At 35.4% G+C, this 24621-nt stretch overlaps 1 protein-coding gene across 4 annotated transcripts in view; it reads right to left on the bottom strand.

Moving 5' to 3' along the window:
- The window catches only part of dlc1 (DLC1 Rho GTPase activating protein), a 118902-nt gene that overhangs the window by 50786 nt on the left and 43495 nt on the right, over positions 1–24621 (bottom strand). The window contains exon 1 of one of the 4 annotated variants that reach the window (XM_051888263.1): positions 11575–11925. The exons of the other annotated variants lie outside the window; for them this stretch is intronic. Coding sequence (XP_051744223.1) covers positions 11575–11812 — 238 coding nt within the window. The 5' untranslated portion in view covers positions 11813–11925. Of the gene's footprint in view, positions 1–11574; positions 11926–24621 lie in introns of those variants that run through there. 4 annotated transcript variants of the gene reach the window in all.

Raw genomic sequence — 24621 nt, forward strand, 5'->3', positions numbered from 1 at the left:
TGTTACCACTGGTAGATTTATTAACAACTGCTTGTTCTGGTAAAAACTGAAAATATAAACAAAGGTGGCCTTGACTACTTTTCATTTCTGTTGGGTTTGCTCTTAAGCATTTTTTGGGTTTTGCTCTCAAAGCATTCAAATACATAACATTTACTTATCATCATAGTTCCAGTAATAACGCAAACATGTTAAACTAATATGCCACTACAATTTAGAAAACATGTCCATATTTATTGTGTCAGTTTATATTAAAAGATGCTTTATACCTCTGAAAATATCCCCTTGGATTTTGCTGTGCCAGTGCAGCTCTAAAAATGGTGCTGAGTTGGTCTTTTTAGACAGGATGTAAAATCAGACATTCTTCAGAGTAAGCACCCAGCGCAGTCTCCAAATATTTGTGCATACTACTATTCAGGATGCCTTTTCTGCGTGAAAACACATATATTGGTTCCTTTCAGACTGGGCTGTTCTGAGGGGTTCTGTTTGATGGGCCATTTCTGTCTAAATTGTCTGACAATGTCTGGATTTGAGCTCATAACTGACTAATGACATCACCTTAAGACCTCTTTTATTGGGGCTATTAATAGATCTCAGTTCATTGGTTTTTACAGATTTCAGTTCCATCACTGATACATTCAGAGTCAAATCTAAGGGAAGTCGTCTGTCTTGAGGTTCTACTGTGTTTGCACATTAAATGGCAGAATGACTACCACATTTTTTTCACATTTAACATATAATGTTTGGCAAGTGTGTTCACTTAGCAGCTGTCTTGGTAACGCAACCATTTCCAGTCATCCACAGCTCTTATCTACTTAAATGATAAAGACCAAAATCTCTGAAACTGTTTGTCGGTAGATGTGTTTACATGAACTCAATCCAAATGTATCCAATTCAGTTTCAGAAGCTGTGTCTAAAATCACATAATTTCTGATTAGTGTCATAGTTATGCTTATAGTTTCATTGTGCTTTGGTTTGGTTCTGTTCCGTTCCCTATCATTGTATGTTGACCTAGTTTCCATGTGTGTGCCAGTTAATCACTAATTAAGTTCATCTGTTGTTCAGTTAGTTACCTTGTTTACCTCTGTGTATTTAAGTCCTCAGTTTCCTTTGTTCCGTTCTACTTCGTGTGTACTTCAGTTGTTTTGTTTCAGTGTTTTCAGTAGTTTAATAAATAAATACATAATTATATCCTTTTCTCATCTTCATTGCAACCCAAGTGTGACAAGTAGGTACTACATTTGAATAAGAACTTACTTTGTGACTCCTTAAATGGGTTGATTAAGGTGTTTACATGAAGTTTTTCAGTCTGACTGAGTCATAAATCCGATTATAAACAGATTATTAGGTTGCATGTAAACATAGCTAGTAATCTGAAACGGTATCATAAATTGTACTTCTTTAGCTCAAATCATCATTACAAGCTGTTCCTCATGGGGACTGACATTTTGTCAAAAAAATTTTGGGTTTTAATTATCCTTGTGGTGACATCCTTGTGGTGACATCTCACTATCAATTTAGTGATAGTGATTTACAACCTTTATATACCTTTCAGCATTCATAGTGCCTTCCAAAACATGCAAGCTGCCCATACTGTATGCACTTATGCACCCCCATACCATCAGAGATTCTGGCTTTTGAACTGAACGCTGATAACACGCTGGAAGGTCTCCCTCCTCTTTAGCCCGGAGGACGCGGCGTTCGTGATTTCCAACAAGAATGTCAAATTTGGACTTGTCTGACCACAGAACACTTTTCCACTTTGAAACAGTCCATTTTAAATGAGCCTTGGCCCACAGGACACGACAGTGCTTCTGGACCATGTTCACATATGGCTTCCTTTTTGCATGATAGAGCTTTAGTTGGCATCTGCAGATGGCAAAGCGGATTGTGCTTACCGACAGTGGTTTCTGGAAGTATTCCTGGGCCCATTTAGTAATGTCATTGACACAATCATGCCGATGAGTGATGCAGTGTCATCTGAGGGCCCAAAGACCATGGGCATCCAATAAAGGTCTTTCGGCCTTGTCCCTTACGCACAGAGATTTCTTCAGTTTCTCTGAATCTTTTGATGATGTTATGCACTGTAGATGATGAGATTTGCAAAGCCTATGGAATTTGACGTTGAGGAACATTGTTTTTAAAGTATTCCACAATCTTTTTACGCACTCTTTTACAGCTCTGCCCATCTTTACTTCTGAGAGACTCTGCCTCTCTAAGACATCCCTTTTACAGCTAATCATGTTACAGACCTGATAGCAATTAACTTAATTAGTTGCTAGATGTTCACCTAGCTGAATCTTTTCAAAATTTCTTGCTTTTTCAGCCATTTGTTGCCCCCGTGCCAACTTTTTTGAGACCTATAGCAGGCATCAAATTTGAAATGAGCTCATTTAGTGGATAAAAGTGTAAAATTTCTCCGTTTAAACATTTGTTACGTTATCTATGCTCTATTGTGAATAAAATATTGGCTCATGTGATTTGAAAGTCTTTTAGTTTTCACTTTATTCAAATTTAAAAAACGTCCCAACTTTTCCGGAATTCGGGTTGTAGTTTAGTTAACATGACAGTCATGAGCAAATGTCAAAAGGTCCCCAAACAAAAAGAAAAGTGAAAAAGAGAGAGATGCAAGTGAAAAAAGAAGGAATGAAAGGAAAGCAAATACCCTTTGGTGTAAGTTTCACAGTGTCACTGGGTTTAGGAAAACATTCCTCTCACTCCCCTTGAATTGAAAGAGTAAATGAGAGCAAGAGAGAGAGTCAGGCAGACTAAAAACATTAGTGTAGAATTAGAGTAACACACTCACAGTACTCCCTGACATACCACACTCGTGTTTGCTTACACATAAAACACTGCAATGTTGTTTAAAAGATGTGCTACCTAACTTACGGTCAACTTTAATAGGACAAATTTGAAGGCCGTTAAACTTTACAGCTTTTTAAAAAATATATAACTAGGCCAGATTACTGTACAAGGGACTACAGTTAAGAAATGTGTATTTGGAAACTGCTAAATTGTAAACATGTCACAATGGATGTTTATCTATGAAACTGACCTGAAATTTTTTTTTTTTTTTTGGTGTGACAAGACAAAAAAGGGAAGGAAAATAATAATAATAATAATTTAACTTTCAGTCATGATAAAAATTGTTTAAGCTCCTAGCAAAGGTATATTGCAGAGTATGTGTTTTGCAAAGTGGCAGCTGCGAGGCTCTTAGTGCCGTTGACAGAAAACAGGAAGGAATGTTTCAAACTATGAGGAAGATAAGAGAACTGTGAACATCAGCGCTGGTGAGGAGGTATAAAGATAGACAAACACATAAAACACATACAAACACACAGGCGCACATCGCATTCCTGGACCCCCCACACCCCCCCCCAAACACACACTAAAACTCCCTTGAGATTGTGGTCTAATTAAACTTTATCTTTCTCTCTCTCTCTCTCCACAACTTTATGAGATGGGCGTGGACAATGTGTTTGAAGATGCTACATGGCTCAAGGCTGAGGATTTGGTACATTCTGAACACAGCGTGACAAACACGTACACATACAAACAGGGTTACACTGAAAGCTATGACTGACATAAGAAAATATGAAATAATTACTACAGCATCTAACAAACCATGCACACCCAAGTCTAATATTATAGATATGGCCCAGACCCCCCTTCAATGTAAATGTATTCATAAACGCCAGTGGGTGAAAATGAACTGAGGTTTTATTGACATGTTCTTGGTATGAAAAGTAAAAGCTCTCGCCCCATCATGAGCTGAATGTTCATCACTCGTCATCCGCCTTCTTAAGCGTCTAAAACAGTGCATAGCTTAGGCATTCTTTGTTTGGTGGTTTTCACTGTAATATGAGACAGAGTCTTCACATTCTGTCCTTTCTTTATGATATAAGCCATCATTAACACTAATGGGGCTGAAATGTCAAGCATACTTCAGAAGAAATAAAAACACATTTTCTTATTAAAGTTCAGGTATAGCTTGTTACCACAAACCTTTTAAATAAGTATTTACCAATGGGGAAATGAAATGAAATAAAATTTTATAAATAAAATTAAATAAAAATGAATGATTAAATAAAACAATAAAAAAATAAATAAAAAATAAAAAAAAGGTGGAAAAACGTAAAAAAGATAGCAAATTAATAAAATAAAAACACGCAAAAACATTAAACAACTTGAAAGAGATGAAAATACAAATAAATTAATAAATAAAAACATGAAAAAAGTTGGAAAATTAAAATAATTTCAAATAATATCAAACGCAATAAAATAGTGGAAACATGATTCCATGATTTTTTGAATGTGGGTGTGTTTCTAAAAAACATTTTTCAATGTTTGAATGTGAATTCTGGTCTCAGTAATTGTATAATGATGTGTGAAACATTCCCCAGGCCATAACTGGGGCAATACACTTAAAGTTCAACTGAAGTTGATTATGGCACAAACTCTTTTCAGATGAAAAGGACTCTACAGATGTGGTTGTTATTGTCTGAGAACAGGCAAACCACAGTGCTTTAAATGGTACAATCATCTGGTTCTATTATGTAGCTTTACCCAGCATTAATCAGAGGGTTTACAGCCTAGTCCATTTGGACCCCAACCAATTCCATGGTGGACATTTCCTGAAACAGCACAACTCAGACTCATGGACTGGCCTGTGGCCCGGCTGGAACAGGTTAGCTGCTGTAAATCATTGAATACTCAGGGTCGATATGGGAGCTGCAAGCCAGATGGAGAGCAGGTGGAAAGGAAAAAGGATGACCTTGAGAAAAAGGCCTTCAAACTAAAATTGGCCAGCTGTGGGGATCAACAACATGCCATGGAATTTTGCAGAGAGTGAGTGTGTGAATGAGTGTGAGAGAAAAAGAGAGGCGGAAAAGTTAGAGATCAAGCCAAAACGGCTAATTTGACACTTCCGTGTGGCTTTGTTATTCTTAACACTTAACAACTTGAAGGCACAATACCACACCCCTAGTTTTCATCCTCCACTGACTAGCAGGCATGAACACACACATTCTGGGTCTCAGTGGGCATGTACCCAGCTGAGGAGGCTTTGGTCTGAGGGCTAAAGCGCGACAAGGACCCTTTAAATCAGACCAGCAAACAAGACTCCCCACCGGTGATCTTTTCACTCAGGACACAAAAGACTGACACCCACTAGCAAAAGCAGCAAAGTCACACGGCATGACAGCGGATGTACAAATAAAGCTGTTGGACCTGATGGAGACCACTTGAGACTTGGTGAAGCACACAGTTCTTTAATCTTGTTTCATATTCATGAAACAATTTGGCTTACTCAGTTGGAGTTTAAAAGACATTTAATATTCAGTAATATTAACTAATGACTAACTTTTCGAATTAAATCAACATCGAATTGAATTGAGGTGAAAATGGCACTATTGCTTCTGTAGACCTGCTACTGTAGATTTGTGGACTTTGTAACATTGATACAGTTATTGAAATTAATTGAAACAATGTTGAACTGAACTGAATAATGACATTATTATCTTCTGTAGAGCTGCATTACAGCTGAAATTGAAATTGTTTCATAAGTGATTCATTTCACATCATTAACACTGTTGTTTTCCTTTTTATTAATGTGAAGCTGCATCTGTATCGTATAAAGCGCTATATAAATATATGTGACTTGACTTAACAAGACACTTACTTGTATATGACTTTTAAACTGAATTGTCAAATCATATATTTTTAATTCATAGTGATGTCGGCTACTTCTGATTTTCATTGTCTCAAAGTGATTTGTTCTAATCAAATCTGAAAATAAGACCCAAATTTGGATCTTATTGAATAAAGAGTCTCTTTCAGAATCATTTTTGCTTTTATTTTTCTGTCCCCATGGCTTTGTTCAGTCTTGTAATGGAAAGCATGTGTCCTGACTTCCATTCACAAGATTTCTTTAATGATTAATGTCAGACAAAGCCGTTTATAAGTTATGTAATTCCATTAGCCGCTAAGCGCTAAGACCCTCGATTAAACAGTTTGTTCTCTGGTCGCCTGGAAGGCAGACATCACGTAAACTGAACTCTGCAGCTGCGCGGGTGACCTCTGACCTTAAAGCAATCTGAACTTTCATCAGCCGTTAGCCTGCTGGGTTATGACGCTAAACGCTTCAGCTAATCCAGTTAAAATCTGTCAGTGGAGAAAGTACGTTGAGAAAATCATACTAATGTCATGTAGAATCCTGAGCAGATGAGGATGAATTTTAATGCTAGTCCAACCTGCTTTGTGCTGCTTACTACTAGTAGGCTTTGGTCTAGTCATGTTGTTCACTAGCAAAAAGTGATGTTGGTCATTCACAATGGACTTGTTGACCAAGGTAGTCTTGATATTTAAGCTAGATATTATGTCTGGTAGGGAAACCAGCAAGCTGTTTTCCTTTTTTTTTTTTTTTTGGTCCCATTTTCAAAAAAACAAAAACAAACTGTTGCAGTTTGTTGTCACTCAACAATTAAAAATTGTGTTTCCATTTGGTACCAGTAGTGGCCCAGAAATTAGACACTGTACCTTTAAGAAACATCTTATTTTCACAGTCTGCATGTGACAAATGTAAGTCTCCTCAGGCTTTATGACTATATGCTCTGCTTGTTTACACACACTCATAAACATGCATACGCATACACACAGTTCATTTACCATGTCAACACCCACACTCTGTTATACAGTCATTTCCGATACATTTTTATTTAATTACAAACATCCTGCTCACTGAAGCCACAACATTTTTGCCCTTGCCTGGAAAGAGGGAAGAGGGCAATGGTTTGGTGTCAAGAGGAAGAAATGGAGGGATGATAAGGAGAAAAGAACGTCTGAAAAAGCTTTATGGGCTGCTGTGACCCACCTTGCTTTCATCTTTGGGTACTGAGGCTAGGGAAAGATACCGTCACACTCTGTGGAAAAAAAAAAAAAAAAAGGCAGGGGAAGGCTAACATCCATCACCCCGGACCTGTCCACTACTTCTGGAGAAAGGATGGGAGAAGGTAGGCCTCTGACCTGGAATCCACACCCTCAGGTCCTCCAAAGCTGGACAAATAGGACTTCAAGAGAGGCCCTGGCTGGTTTATGGCTAATGTGAGGAGATTTGCTGAGAGAGGAAGGTCAGCGAGGGTGATTTATGAAAGACAGTGAGGTAATGGAAAAACAAACACTTAGAAGTACAAGAGTAAGAACAGTCTGACGAAGGGAGGAGATGTAACAAGATTTGCCAGCTTTCCTCATGAATATTAATTTCATGATGTAATATTCCTCCAGTATAGTTCGAAATGATTTGCTGAATTAGTTATACATGCACATTTCCTCTTTTATATTTAGATTACATTTGTTGTGCTCATTTAAAGTTTATATTTAAAAACACTAATAATTTAATAAAGTAAATGTAATTTCCATGTAATCTATAGCCAATCTCAGAATAAATAAATTTTTTTTCATACTGTACATTATAATATTGTGATGCTCAAATGAACTTCAGTGTTTTACATTACTAAGTAATTGATTACTTTAATATAATTACTTTTCCCTTTAAAAAAAAAAAAAAGTAATCGCTCATCTGCCATAAAATAAAATAAAAAATAAATGATCAAAACATGTAAAAAAATTTAAATATTAAAAAATAATACATCAAAAACATTAAAATATTGTGGAAACATAAAATCGAATAAAAGAAATAGGTTTTAAAACAACAACACTACATTCCTTTCATCCATTATATGTTTAAATTAACTTGTAGCATTTAAAACGATGGATTTTATTTTTCAGTGATTTTGCTTTTTTATTTAAATAAAAAATACAGAATTTTAATACTGTCTATTTATCATCATCTGCCGTAATACATAAACAAACAATAAAACTAAAACAAACAAACTATAAAAAAATAGGTTACACTTTATTTTGATGGTCCACTTTAGACATTCTGCTAACTATAAGTACCTTTGCAACTACATGTCAACTAACTCTCATTTGAGTATTAGTAGACTGTAGTACTGTTAGTAGACTTTTAGGTTAGGGTTAGGTGTTAGAGTTTGGGTTAGCAGAGTTGACATAGTTACAAAGTATATAGTCAGTAGAATGTCTGTTGCTGGACCATCGAAATAAAGTGTTGTCAGATAATAAGCAGACAGTCTACTAATACTCTGTCTCTAATGACTGCTAGTTGGCATGTAGTTGCAAAGGTACTTATAGCTAACAGAATGTCTAAAGTGGAACTTAAAAACCATGACACAAATGGTGGAAAAACAACATCAAACAAATACATCCAAAAATCGCATCTTTCATTCATGTGATGCCTATGCCTAAGTATTTAAAATGATTGATTTTAGTTTTTAGTGTTTTATTTTTCAATTTATTTAGACAAAATAGTGTAAAATTTTTATATTGGCTATTATAATCAGCTTATCGGTATTGGCCAGACCTATGCTTACTGCTTGGGCTTTCGGTCAGTTCACTGCCAACACTACTGGTTGCTAGAAGCTAACTGCTTGTTTCTATTTCTAAAAGCATGGTAAAAGTCTTTTTTTTTTTAATGCTCCTGCTTTGAGGTATGGAGAGAGAGAATAAGAGAGAAAGATGAACCGCTAATAGAGCATTCAGAGAAAGCTGATAGTGGTTAAAAGCATTTGCTCAATGACTACTTGCTCACCGATAATTCTAGGTCTCCAATTGGCAACTTACTAATAGTAGCTATCAAAATTCTGCCAACCTAAAAAAGACATAAACCACACCTCAGCTATAAAGTTATTTATCACCTAAACAGCTTATTAAAGCAAACATTTTTTCTCGGATGCTGGCTTTGTGTGTTTGTGTTTGTTCAGCACTAATAGCTCAGCTCTGAATGTTCTGTACACAGATACTCCAGGACATGAACACATCCTCCAGGTTTGATCACTCTCGAATAAGCTGGAAAACAGGGGAGCCAGTAATGAGTATAATTTTCAAGAGTGTTTTTTGAAAGTGGATCAATGCCATTTTTTTTCCTGAAACGTTTCTGCGATGTTTCTCCACAAAGCTGCTTCTCAGTCTATTTCTTTACTGTGAAATGAAAGAAAAAAATAATAATTGACCAAGCACACACAAAAAAAAATGAGAATACGGAAAAGAAAGGATTAGAAAAGCTAAAATCAATTTGAGTGTAAGCATGACTGTCCCTGAATAGCCTATTCTAATCTGAGACACAGATCACTTTGTTTTTGAGAGTGATGCTTTTATGTTTTAAATACTGTCAGTGGCTGTTTGTTGAGAGAGGAAAAGAGTTCCACACACTGATATTAAATCTCCAAAATAATATTAGAAACAAGCTATTTTTCAACCACTTAGGTCATAATTTTTATTTATTTATTTATTTGCCTGCTGAAGTGTGAAAATGCCAGGGGAGGCATAGAAAATAATAATAATAATAATAATAATAATAATAAAATTTAAAACCCAAACTAAAAAATAAATATAGTTTAAAAAAATAATAAAAGTAAATATATATTATATTAAAAGAGAACTAAACTTGCTTTAATTATTATCATTGTATTGGATGGGCTACCATTTGCCTATTTATTTTTAAGATGAGAATGAATGAATGAATGAATGAATGAATGAATGAATGAATGAATTAATCAATCAATCAATCCAATATTGGGTTATTTTTGGAAAGAAAACCTGTGGAGTTACATTTTTAAACTACATTAGAAATTGAACTTATAATCAAAACAACAACAACAATAAAAAGTCATTTGTCGACCTCTTAAAAAAACTTGATTTTGTTTGTTAGTTGACATGATCGGTTGCACAGACCTTTCCGCGCACAAATAAACCCATATCCATGGACAGGTTGTAAGCCCACACTATTGAATAAACCATTAGACCACACAGCTATACTGGTCATGAAAATTTTAGTGTCTGCTGCATCCAGGGTGGGTTTCAAGATTGTCTTGGAGTTTATTTTTTGTTGTTGCTGAAATAGCTATGGGAAAAATACTGCCTTACCAGTGTCAGGGTTTGAGGCTGTGATGAAGCGCACAAAGCAGGAGTAGAAACAAAAACGTCTTTAATAAATCCAAAATGAACACACAGGAGAAGGCAGGAGAAATAAAACAACCACATATACAATGACAACACCAAACAAGGAACTGAATGAACTGAGGGCTTAAATACACATGGGAAGATAATTAGGTGTGTAATTCAAATCAATTACCATAAAAAACTAACTAGTGGCAGGAAAATGAGGAACTAGAATTAAACCAAAACAGAGCATAAATGTTTCAACTAGCTGATGGCTCACTGTCTGCCATATTTAATTCATGAGAAAGTGAAGTGCATGCATTCTAGCAGACTAAGTCTTTGGGAAGCACTATAGACCAGACCTTAGATGCACACATATAAAACCACAAAAACTTAATCCATCTCTCTCCATCCCTCTCATGCTCTCTCACACAATAAATCACTTATGATTTCCCGGCACTAATAGTCAGCCATCTTTAAAACACTTCAATAATGACACAGCATTTCCTGTCTTCTCCAGAGTTCATAACTGAGTATCAGGTGGCATATTCATAATGCATTGAATCACAAAGTATTCGAAATATCAATACTTTATGGACAAAAGATAACCTAACTCAAAAATGCACTACGACCCTAAAAGGGATAGTACAAGTGGGTTATCTAGCAACCCCTTTTAAGTCATATCACATTTCAATGCTGCAAAAGTGGAAAATTTGGTTTATTTTAGGTGTATATTAGATACACCTTATATTAGGTGTCTTTAACTACACTGTAAAAAAAAATATTTTGATGATTTGTTATCACATTTTTTTCATTTGTCAAATCAATAATTAATGTGGTTAAGATAACAGAATATTTTGAGTTTCTGTTGATTAAACCAATCACCTTCATTGTATTAACTCAAATTTTTCATTTCAATGAACTCAAAATTTTAAGGCAACCAGGTAACTTACTTTTAAGGTAACTTTTAAGTTAAACCAACAATTCTTTTTACAGTGTACTATGTACTTACATTTAAAAAAAAAAAAAAAAAAAAAAAAAAAAAAAGGTGTAAGGTACAATATACTTATTGTGTTCATGCTGTTCATGCTGCTATTGAGGTGGGATACAGGTAAGGTTAGGCACAGGTCAGTGGTATGACTAGGTTTAAGAGTGGGTTAACATGTAGGGAATGGGTAAATATAAATGGAATAACATGTATGTGCACAATAAGAGCACTGCATCAAACAATTCATTTAAATGATAATACTTAGCAGTTAAAGACACATAATATAAAGTGGGACCAAAAATTTTCAAAGCAGAGCCATTTTTTTTAAACAGAGTATTCTCTGAGGTACCTCTTATCATGTTATATGAATGTTGTAATCATTCAGTACAATGGTACATATATTCGAGTTCCATATCTCATTGTACTATGGTACCATTACAATGTTTTTAAAAGATCAATAGCACCTCTAGCATCATAAAGAGGCCATATTCGTACTTAGAAACATGTTTTTTTTTTAAACACTTCGTCCACATTCGCACATCCACACCCTCTTCCACATCCAGTCACACACTCACCTGTCAGCCTCTGATCTCGTGTGTTTCCGTTAAACAGATCCAGAGCCCTGCAGGTGGAGTATCTGATGTGTTCACTCAAAGATCTCTGATGAAGCAGGAGACGCATGGACCTCGACATCTTCTCCTGTGCTCTTTCGGTTCTACATTCTCGTTCTCCTCCTCCTCTCTCCCGGGTCTGTCGTTCTCTACTCAGTCCATTTTCTATGTCCGGTTCTGCGTGCGGTGCTGCAGTGTGCATTAGGGAGTTCCCACTGCAATGCTCTCACATTCAGTCCTGCGCTACTGTGTGAGTGTGTGTGCGTGAGGACAGAGTGCTTTCCGACTCAGGCCTCAGTGCCCCCGCAATGTGAATTTTTCAAAAAGCCACATTTGTGTAATTTAAGTGCACTCACTCACTCTCTTTGTGTGTCCTTCAAGCTGCTACTTGTCTTCATGTTGTCAGTTTGCATTCGGAACATCTAAGTGGCTGTACTGATGGAGGCAAAACGTGCGTCATCTGCATTCATCTTAGCGAATTCATTCATTCTGCTTGAGCGAGCATGTACTCTTACACGAGAGGAAGCAACAAACAATCGTCCTACACTAAGATTACACATGCAACCAAAAAGAAGCAGGTATTGCACATTTACAAAAAACAACCCACATATGTGACCCTGGACCACAAAACCAGTCATAAGTCACACTGGTATATTTGTAGCCACAGCCAACAATACATTGTATGGGTCAAAATTATCGATTTTTCTTTTATGCCAAAAATCATTAGGATATTAAGTAAAGATCATGTTCCATGAAGATATTTTGTAAATTTCCTACCGTAAATATATCAAAAATGTATTTTTGTGAGTGGATATGCTTTGCTAAAGGCTTCATTTGGACAACAAGATTTTCAAATAGTTGTATTTTGGCTAAATATTGTCCTATCCTAACAAACCATACGTCAATGGAAAGCTTATTTATTCAGCTTTCAGATTATAAATCAATCAATCAATAAATCAGTTTCAACCCTTATGACTGGTTTTGTGGTCCAGGGTTACATATATTTGTTTCCTAGCTTTGAAGTACATTAAGTATAGGAAACAATTTCCTGCATTAAAGCACAATACATATATATTATATTCAGTGCATCACATCTTTTCAATCTAAATGAGGACACAACATAGACTCATATAAAGCTAATCAAGCTAGTTTTTTTTTTTTTTTTTTTTTTTCATATAAAACTAATTATAGTTACAATATAATTGCAGAAGAATGCAATAACTTAGAAATATAATTGCATTTAAAAAAAAAAAAAAAAAAATGTTATGGTTTTGTCTGGTTTAGCTAACATCTGAGTACATTTTTGCTAATTTAAGTAAATCCACACTCTTCTCTAAGCTACAGTGTAGTACCAGACTCCAAATGGAAGTTCTTAGTTATGTAACAGTAATATGTAAATGAACCGGATTAGGCCTGTCAAATAGATGCTGTTTTGCATGGCTGAGCTGTTAATAGATACACATGCCTTTTGGACAGGGAAATAATTTACACTCTTGTAACAGTATATTATATATATATATATATATATATATATATATATATATATATGTAAAGAGAAATCATTTGCAGGTTTAATTATTTGAGTTCACACTCAACATGCACTCATTCACTCTGCCTCTCTGTTCACACACTCAGAACCACATAACTGTCGTTGTGATTTATTCTTAATGGAATGGTCATGATTTATGGTAACTCCTTTTTTTATAGTATAATAATTAAGTTTACAACGTCACAGGAATACAATCAGTCAAATTTCCATGGAAAAAAAAAAAAAACACACAAAAACTCTGCTCCATTCCACCGAGGCTTTACTACTGATTAATTACCACATATTTTTATATTTTCAAATATTTCAAATATTGAGCATATACATACAAAGCAATAATTACCTACATTTTATTAATAAATATTTATTAATAAAGATTTTTGAGTGAATCACTTCAAACTTCTGATGTGACAACAATGAAATGGACAGTTTGAACTGATTCAAACATAAATGAATCAAACTTAACAACCACAACAGTATTTTTTTTTTTCTTTTTCTTTTTAACACTAGCTCTAATGTATAAAAATTAATGATGTTGAATTTTCTAAAAGTAAGGAGACGAACTCTCTCTCTCTCTCTCTCTCTGTGTGTGTGTGTGTGTGTGTGTTGGGTTGGGAAATGACTGGGTTTATGAGTGTTCAAAGAGAGTTGATAACTGAAGATAATAGTAACAACTATGTATTCAGAATACTTTGCCAAAAGAACGTAAATTTGGGATTAGCGCTTTTGCATTCCTAGTAATGCACCACTGAAGCGAGCGATGACGGCTAATTGGCCAGCTAAGAGTTGCACTACAATGGATGCTTAATAATAGCACAGAAAACACACACACGCACACACACACACACACACACACACACACACACGCACACACACGCGCACACATATGCACACATATACGCACACGCACACACACGCGCACACACACACACACACACACACACACAGCAGCTAAATTACTTTATGACCTCTGAGGAAAAACTAGAGGAGATAAGCTTCATTTCTTCCTGTCTTTTCTACTCAAAGATCCAGATCAGGATTCAATCATTAAAGCTTTCACACAGCACCATGGTGTAAAATAAATAAAAACACTTCTAAAATAGTTTAAAAATTGAGTTTTACAGTTTTTTTTACGATTGCTTACACACTAAAATTAAACTTTTCCCACAATTAGCAAAACCTTACACTCAAGGAGCAAAACACAAGGATAGATTTGCACAACTGTAAGCACATTGTCAGCTTCACACTGTTTGCAAAACATTACACACAGTGATTTGCAAAACACTAAACACACTTGTATACATCTGACACAGAAGTATATCATGATGTCACTTCCTTGCAATTCCAAAGCACTGACTGTCAAATTACCACACCTATGAGCCAATCTGTTAAACACAGCCATCAGGTGCACAAACACATGATTGCTAAATTGTAGACACACCAATCAGATTTAAGCACTATAAAAATGCAGCAGGTAGGTTCACCTGCCTTCAACCAAAATGGAAGGAGTCAGAAGAAGAGTGAGGGTGAGAGGAGGAGTACACAGAGGAGGAGAAGGAGGTAGAGGAAGAGGCAGAGGCCGAGGAAGACCTGAAGCAGGAGGAGAATGTGCACAAAGAAGAAGAGGACCAAACTTATCAAATTACATTCGTGCAACACTAGTGGACCATGTTGTGAACAACGGATTGACACTGAGGGAGGCTGGACTGAGAGTTCAGCCAAATCTTAGCAGATATACAGTGGCATCTGTCATAAGGACTTTTCGACAGGAAAACAGGTAAAAAAAAAAGATCTGTCTACAGTTACAGTAATCAGCCGCTTATTGTAAGCACCATATCAGCACTTGTGATACCCCTTCCTGTGACATAGTACAGTAAGTTACATGTATTATTCTCTACATAGGATTGAGGGTTGTATTGTTCACTTTAGCACTGTGATGTTGCATACTCCACACATTACTTTTTTACATTGACTGTAATATACTACACAATGTTGTCTTTCACTGTATTTCAGAGAGTTTTGCAGATGGATGCTGAGGAAATCCTGCATGAATTCATATATATTGATGAGGCAGGGTTCAACCTCACAAAAGCAAGAAGGAGAGGCAGAAATATCATTGGCCACAGGGCTATAATCAATGTCCCAGGGCAACGTGGGGGTAACATCACCCTTTGTGCTGCCATTTCACAGCATGGGGTTCTCCTCCGTCATGCCAAAATGGGCCCTTACAACACACCTCACATTCTCGCATTTTTGGACCGATTGCTCCACATCGTCACAGCAGGTAATGAAATGCACCAGATACAATACACTGTCATCTGGGACAATGTGTCATTCCACTGCTCTGCTTTGGTCCAGAACTGGTTTCAACACCATCCACAGTTGACAGTACTATACCTTCCACCATACTCTCCATTTCTAAACCCTATCAAAGAGTTTTTCTCTGCATGGCGGTGGAAGGTTTATGATCTCCAGCCCCAGGCTCAGGTACCCCTCATTCAGGCCATGGAGGACGCCTGTGACCAAGTCGACGCCGCAGCTGTGCAAGGATGGATTCGACATTCAAGACGGTTCTTCCCGCGTTGTCTTGCTAATGAGGATATTGCTTGTGATGTTGATGAAATTCTCTGGCCCGATCCAGCTAGGCGAAGAGATAATGTATAGTATGTTTACTGTAGTATTTTCTGTACAATACTGCCAGTTTTTTCAGATTATTTTTTATGTTTCTTGTTGTTGTTGTTGTTGTTATTTACTGTAATTGTAACCTGTACTGGATACAGTATTTTACGTTTGTCTGTTGTTTGCTGAGCTAACAGTGTTATGCACACTACTGTAGTAGCATGACAACTAGGACATGTTTTGTTGTGATTCTCCATGTTGACTGATTTGGGTATATGGAGAGAAAACAATGATATTTTCCTCAGTCTGCAGCATTGGTCTCGTGTAGTGTTTGGTGAACTATTGTATAGTTGCACTTTCTCTGTGTACTTAATTTACAGTACTCTAATCACTGAGAATTAGACTTGCTAAAAGTGTTTTAGGTTAGCAACAGCAGTGTGTAACTGGTTCAAAAAGATTAAAGTCATATGAAATGTGTGTGTTTCGTATGGTAACAAAATATTGCTTTTATAAAGTTGTGTATAGTTTTGACAAAAGTGTTTCATTTTGCAAATGATCTGAAGTGTTGTGCTACTATGGTGTAGGGTTGTGTTAATTGTGTGTAGTGTTTTGACAAACCGGGCCCTGTTTTCAAAATTGTGCTTAAGCAATCGTAAAAAAACTGTAAGGGCTGGAAATGACCAGTGAAATGGTTAGGGTTAGTAAACGAAATGTATAAAGTAATTTAAAGTTTATTGCAAACAGAGGGAAGACAACTAAATTTTTATACTGCAGACACAAAATATTTATTTTGTTTACAAAAAAATATGTATTTTCTAAATTCACCTGCCATTGGAAAGAATTTCAAAAAGTTCATTTGGACCCCAATTGTAAGATTTTATAGGTATACAAGTATTAAAAAGTAAAAAAAAAAAAAAAAAAAAAAAAAAAAAACCTTTGTTATCAGCATAATTCATGAAGGGAATGATCTAAATTTGTCAAGTTTTTCAAATAAGAGAACGTGAACGCATACATTGAAACCTCACCCTCGCCATATAATTTACAATATAAAAACAAACTTCTTGGAAATACCAAGAAGTCTCCCCATGTGTAATGTTAGAAGTCTGGAAACACTTCGCCCTACTTTCAGTGCCCAAACTTTCAGTTTTGTACTCAATCACTTACACAAATAAGCGCACACGTTTTTGGGACTCATCCAAACTCTTTCATTCATCTCTCCTGAACATTCCATTCCTGGAGTGATTGCATCAATAACATGAAAAGTTCATCTCATTGTCAGTGAATGAGGAGCCTTTGTTGTTGTCTGAGAAGAACAAATGTCTCACTCTGGCTAGCACTCTGGAAGGATAATAAATGTGTCTCTCTTTCTTTCACTCTATGTCTCACCTGAGACACTGTTACAGAAACGTTATTAAGGTGATGCTCTTAAGATAGAGAGAGACAGATACATAATAAGCAAAAGAAAGCTGGTGGATCATCATGATATTGTGTAGCAGCCAAAATACTGATCCCGATACTCTTAACAGAGGGATTACCTGAGTATACACAATGACCTACAACACAAAACAATAGGGAATGAGTTCAAGAGGTAACATCTATGGAGTCAACAGAATATTAAAGTCCCCACAGAGACAAACACAGAGATAAGCAAACAAGCTGACATTAAAATCATAAGACCCATGCTGAGTATTGTGCTATTGAATCATGGGACAGATCACAGACTGCTCAAGGCCCACATATGGGGCTAAAAGTGCTCTTTTACAGAAATCTGAAATGATGATTTCCTGTTCTACAAAAACTGAACAAGCTGCTCATCCCATTAACTCATAATGCACAACTGTCAGTTTCCTGTCCAGCAGCCCTATATCTTACCACAGTCAGGGAATGACCCTGGGAATAGACAACTGGGAATTACCAGTGACATCAGCTAAAAAAAAAAGAAAATAAAAAAGTGTCAGATCATTCTCAGTTAGTCAAACAGAAACATTCCTACTTATGGCACTGTGCCGTTTTATTAAAACTAACAGAAAACTAAAATTAAAGCTTTTTTGTTGTTACATGAAGGTTACTTGGAAACTTTTTATCAGGCCTTCATCAATTACTTGCTAATATCAAGTGGCTATATATATATATATATATATATATATATATATATATTAGTGCTGTCAAAACTCGATTAACACATTTTTTCGGTGATTAATCGCAATTAAAAACACTTACGTTTTTATACGTTTTTTAATATATTTTATAATGTAATAAATTTACAGTTAATCTCCAAATTAAAATAACATAAAGAAACAACATGAAGACAGTATATTTTAAATACTTGTTTAATGGCATCTCTTTATGAATGAAGGCCAGTATCACTGATACTAATAGCTTACAGCATGAAATTGATTTTTTCCCCCAATTTTAAACATGAATTATAGCCATTCAACATTACAGTGTAATTGAAAGCTATATAATTTTTTTGTTTGTTTGTTTTACATTTATTAGGCTTCAAAAATATAACCATTTTAATTTAAGTGAACTTATAATTTAAGTGAACTTCTTCACATAAACCCATAATAAATGTCATATTTACAATGTCATATATTTAAGTGTAATAATCATAAACAAATTTGATATTTATTGTTTGAAAACTATTTCTAAAATTTGAAAAAGAAATGTAATGTCTGTTTCAGACAGTATTTTGTACTTGTAAATATAAAAATTGTGAACAGATTTTTTTATTATGTTTTAATTATGAATCTGCCATTTTGGAGATTTATAGACAAGATTATGAAATGTTAATAAAATATTTAAGTATTTTTTTTTTTTTTTTTTTATTGTGTGTATTTAGGATAAACTATTAGCTATGAAAAACTCATAAAGAAGTGAGAAATGTTATTTAAAAAAGTATTCAGAATGTAATTTCCTTTAGTGCCAATGTGAAATAACACTGTAGTCTAAAAAAAAAAAAAAAAAAAAAAAATACATATATGTTATGCTTTTTTAGTAGACAAATATAATGATTAAATAAATTTGTGAGAGTGTGAGAAATGTGTTGTATAAAGTTTCTTTTCGAAAAGGCCCACAGGCCTAAAAGCGCCTAGTTGAAGAAACACCCTCCAACAGAACAACAGTCGTCAAACAGATGAAAAACAGCACAGGAATTGTAAGTGTACATTCTCCAGATTTGAACAGCTCAGTCTTCTGGTTCTCCAAAAGGGGAACAAAGCAGTAAAACTCAGAAGTCTGGGAGTCAAAGGACACAGCAGGAAGTAGAGAAGTAGGATAAAAACAGGGGATGTTAGTAGTGGAAACAGATTCAAGACAGATTTAGAGGTAGGGTAGGGCTTTTTGTTTTCATAAACATTTTTTGTTATTCTGGTTGAAACTCTCTTTACATCCTAATTGCAATCAATAATAGAAGTGGTCTCAGGAACAAAAAACAAACAAACAAACAAACAAACAAACAAACAAACAAAAAAAAGGCCCAATCATTGCATTCAGTCCTAATGCAGTAATACAATGTCCTACCTGCCTGTCAACATATGTATTTAGGTACCTCTGCGCACCTTGCTCGTGCAGACATCACATGTCATCAGTGCGTTCCATAAGTCTAACAAACAGCAGCCACTTTTACAGTTCCTCCTGAACCAAAACAATGAGCTTATGCTGCATTCACGCCATGTCATAACCGTAATTTAGAGACGTGACGCTCTACTCAGAGCTGTTCACATCCTCAGACTTGGATTTATGCATTTCTATGTCAACACTATCAACGCCAAAATGAATCTGCAGCAGTCAGGTGGTACAAGTAAGAGATCTGTAAGTTGTTTACGTTCATTATTATTGTAATGTATGTGCTTTTAGACATGAGGTAATTTAACGCTGTCTCTTACAATGCTTTGCTGAATCTGCTCATGTGCACAACCTGTGCGTTCATGTGTTTTGGACGAGCCGTGGCTTTGGAGATGCCCTGCTAAAGGGAGGGTGGGATCTAATGCTCTCAAAGCTAGCTTGCTTTTGCTAGCCGCTCCAAAATTGCTTACCCTACCTTTAAAGTGATGAAGTGGCCAAGAATTATACCCTTACGCAAACCCTAAGTCTCCTTACCAATAATTCAAAGCCAATAAAACTGTGGGAAATAAAAGGCTAGGATTGAGAGGGCATTAAGTTCTTAGAATCAAATAAGCATGACAGACATGCCTAAGAACACATTAGCTCCAAAATTCAGACTCTCATTAATGCTATGCTACTATTGCTTCTGGACATGAAGAAGACAAACATGAGATCAGGACAGGATCTGTTCAGAGAAGAGGGTGGATTTGTGTCAGCTGGGTTATTTCATGTGAAACCTAACCCTTCTGGGCATGACCGTCTCCAAAAATTGGCATGGAAATGTATGGGAATCGCTAGTTAGATAGGGACTCAGTATAGGGTTTTTGAGGTGATTCAGTGAATCATAGGTTAGAGATTCTCTCATGTTTGTATGAATTTATTGGGTTGTTTGCTGCTGGGGTGTACATTTCTGTCACATCACTACAACAATATGCAAATACGTGAATACCAGTCTTTTCAATTGTATATACTATTAAAGTATGAATTAATTTTTAGAATTTCTTTTTTATTTTAATATTTTCAGTTTTTATTTTAGGTTTTAATCATTTTGTTATGTGCTTCAACTTAAGTTTATGTTTTTTGTCTAATATTTATATTTGATTTTATTTCAGCTTTATTTCAATTAACAGAAATTATTTTTAATAATTAAGAGTTTTAGATAACCATAACAACATTGGTGGATATGAAAATAAATAAATAAATAAATAAATAAAATGCAATTAATTAAAGGGATAGTTCACCCAAAAATGAAAATTATCCCATGATTTACTCAAGCCCTCAAGCCATCCTAGGTGTAAACGACTATCTTCTTTCAGACGAACACAATCAGAGATATATTTAAAAATATCCTTAGTCCTCCAAAGTTTATAATGGTTGTGAATGGAGGACCGTGTTTTGAAGTAAAAAATAATGCATCCATTCATAAAAAAACAAAAAACAAAAAACAATACGACTTCAGGGGGTTCATAGAGGCCTTCTGAAGTGAAGCAATGCGTTTTGTAAGAAAAATATCCATATTTAAAACTTTATAAATTTAAATAACTAGCTTCCGGTGGATGACTGTATGCAGAATGCACAAGTCGATTTTCAGAACTTTGCCTTTTGTGTTCCACAGAAATAAGGGTACAGAACAACCTGAGGATGAGAAAATAATGATAAAATATCTCTTTAAGTAAAATTCATATTAAGAATAAAAACCAGGAGAGAGAGAATGAAGTTACAAGCTAGCAATAACAAAACACCAGTTCTGTCTGAGAGGAAATGCAGGTAGCTAATCAAGGCCTCTATGCAGACGAGGAAACACATTTCCAAGAGATTTTCCAAAATAAAAAGCCAAAAAGGAAATTACTTTTCTCAGAAAGTGACTCAACAACTTCCTCTTTCCATAGCCTCTCGAAATGATGCTTCCATAGCAATATATATTAATCATCCAGACTGATGGGAACACAGGTATTAAAACTATGGTTAGAACTTGATGACTTAAGTGGAATTTAACAGGGTTACATAGAAAAAGATAAAATCCCAAGATTAAAGGTCCAGTAAGTGGACTATTGATTAAACATGCATGCTTACGGAATATGACGTAAATTAAAAAAGTCATGTCATGAAAGCTTCCTTCATGTACGCATGTGCTGTATTCGGTGTTCTTTCTTCAACTGAGCAGTTCAAATAAAAGGTCAGGCAGTACCATTCCAACTGGATGAATGCCGGGAACTGAGTGCTGTTGATGTTTTCCCCTTTTCAATATTAATAGACAAAGCAGAAATCTTGCTCTGATAACCCTTTACCCATAAAAGCCATTTATGAAAATGGCATTCCTACTTCCTGGATGCCTAGACATAAAATTAAAGGTTGTTAAGGTTATAAAGGTCCATCAAGATTATACAACCAGCCATTGTATAAATATATTAAGTACAAACAAAATCATGAATAACATTTGTATTGGGCATATTCTTGAACCACATACAGATTATGGATGGGTCTCACAAGATGTGTTTTTATTATGCATTTAAAAAATAACTGGTGGAATTTAATGCTCATATCAGGACATTATGAGATGCAGATTTTAAGTAGAGGAAAACTATATGCTATGCCAATAAGGTTATAACAGTTTTAGAAAATATATAACCATGTAAATATAAATTATATTACATTATATTTTACACACTACTGTTCAAGAGTTTGTGGTCTGTACGTTTGCTAACCAAGGCTGCATTTATTTGATAAAAAAAATACAAGAAAAACAGTAATATTGCAAAATATTTTTATAATTTTAATTAATATATTTATATATTTTAAAATATAATGTATTCCTGTGATGGCAAAGCTGAATTTTCAGCATCATTACTCCAGTCTTCAGTGTCACATAATCCACAAAATCATTCTAATATTCTGATTTGCTGCTCAAGAAACATTTCGTATTATTATCAGTATTTACAGTTGTGCTGCTTCAAATGTTTATGGAAAGCTACAAGATTTTCAGACTTCTTTGATGAATAGAAAGTTCATATATCAGTTATATATCTATATATATATATATATATATATATATATATACATACATACATACACACACACACACACACACACACACACACACACAGTCAAACCAAAATTTATTCAGACACCTTGACCATTTCATTCATTAATACAGTTTATTGACCATAGTTTAAAAAATGGTAATAAAATATGACAAGATCTCAGGGATAAACTGTGTCAGAAAAAAAATGAATCTTAATTATGTCAGATAACACTTAAGCAAAACATGGTCAGGTCAAAGTGTCTGAATAATTTTTGGTTCTACATTTTTATCAATTTTACTGGTAGTCCACTGTATTAAGATTTTTGAGTATAATATGTCACAGTTTATTTTGCTATCCTCACTTACACAAATTAACTACTGTATATATATATACAGTAGTATATATATACACATACGTACATATATAGTGCATTCTGTTGTTCTCCATACAGTTTTTATACACAAGAGTCTTGTGGCAACAACCCACTAAGAAACCCAGTCAATCGAATCCAGTCTATGGTCATCCTTTGTCAAGTTGTTCAGGCATACCATCACTATTTCTGAAAATACCCACATCCCTACATACAATGTCTTTATACTTTCATTACTACCTGAAGCAATTATTTTCCTCCACACTTTTTAATTATCAAGCCGGAAGAAAAGAATGGGAGGAGTATTCCAAATTAAAAATATAAAATGTGAAAGAAAACACTCCGTATCACTAGCCAGGCCCGTATGTGTATGTGGTTGCTGCTTGTGTTCATGCAATCATGGATCTGAGGAAACTGCTTCCAGGAAGTAGCAAGCTTGTGTGGCTAATCCCAGCACTGACAGTTTCTCAAGCACTCCATTACAATTTCACCCCTTTCCTCTCCTCTCTTCCCAGAGACTTTCTTACCAACCTGTACCAGGACTGACCTGGCTCTACCCAGCTGGGGCTTGACCCTAAATGCAGGTGAGGTAGAGAGATCAGAAGTTAGCAATAGACCCATTGTTCTGGACCCAGAGCCTGAGCCGTGACAGGGGGAATGGGTGTGATAGGGGCAGGAATTCTCTAGGATGAACGCACATCAAAGAACTACAGGCAAAAGGCCCGAGAGGGAGGCGTTCTGCGGACATGATTATAGGTACCGAACTCACTGGTGATAAGGAAGAATGAGAGGTTATTGTTGCGCTTGACAGGCACAGACCTGAGATCAGTTTTGTAGTTTCTCTTAATAATGGCAGATGTTAGTGAGAATGTGGAGGCCTGATCCCAGATCAGAATTACAGGGAATTACAATCAAGGAGGGAGCAAAGGCTTTGAAAACCGCCAACTGTGTCTTTCATTTCCTCCGCTGTCCTTCTATGGGAAAGAAAAGCCAAACTGTAATGCTTTACATTTTCCATAACTCTCAGACCACTCTATATGCTGCAGTTGGCCGCTGCCGCTTCTTTCGAGCATATTTTACGATTAAAGTTATGATTAAAGTTACCACAAATCTACCTTTTATCTTTTAGTAGAAGAAACATGTATGTGTGCCAACAGTAGTTATACCATTAAAACATTTTTTGGTGAGAAAAGTCTAGATCAAAATATTGAATCTAATGCAAAAGCAGACAGAAGAGTACAATTTTACTAGTACAGAAAAATATTCTCCCTAAAAATTTTGAGTCAGTCATATTTTTATTTATTTATTTATTTATTAAATTAAAGGGTTAGTTCACCCAAAAATGAAATTTCTGTCATTAATTGCTCACCCTCATGTCATTCCAAACCCATAAGACCATCGTTCATCTTCGGAACACAAATTAAGATATTTTTGTGTTCCGATATTGTTATGAAGCAACGAGAATAATTTTTGTGTGCCAAATAAACAAAATAACGACTTTATTCGACAATGTGATGGGCGATTTCAAAATACTGCTTCATGAAGCTTCAAAGCTTTACGAATCTTTTGTTTTGAATCAGTGGTTTGGAGCGTGTATCAAAGTCACAGCCCCCAGTGGTGAACCACTGAAATTTCGAAACACTTATGACGTAATAAAGCCTCATTTACTGAAATCAGGTGACTTGACTGGCAGTTTGATACACGCTCCGAACCACTGATTTGAAACAAAAGATTTGTAAAGCTTTGAAGCTTCATGAAGCAGTGTTTTGAAACCGCCCATCACTAGATATTGTTGAATAAAGTTGTTATTTTGTTGTTTTGCCGCACAAAAAGTATTCTCGTCGCTT

Source organism: Ctenopharyngodon idella, chromosome 1, assembly GCF_019924925.1.
Source record: "Ctenopharyngodon idella isolate HZGC_01 chromosome 1, HZGC01, whole genome shotgun sequence".
NCBI classification, from domain to species: Eukaryota; Metazoa; Chordata; class Actinopteri; order Cypriniformes; family Xenocyprididae; genus Ctenopharyngodon; species Ctenopharyngodon idella.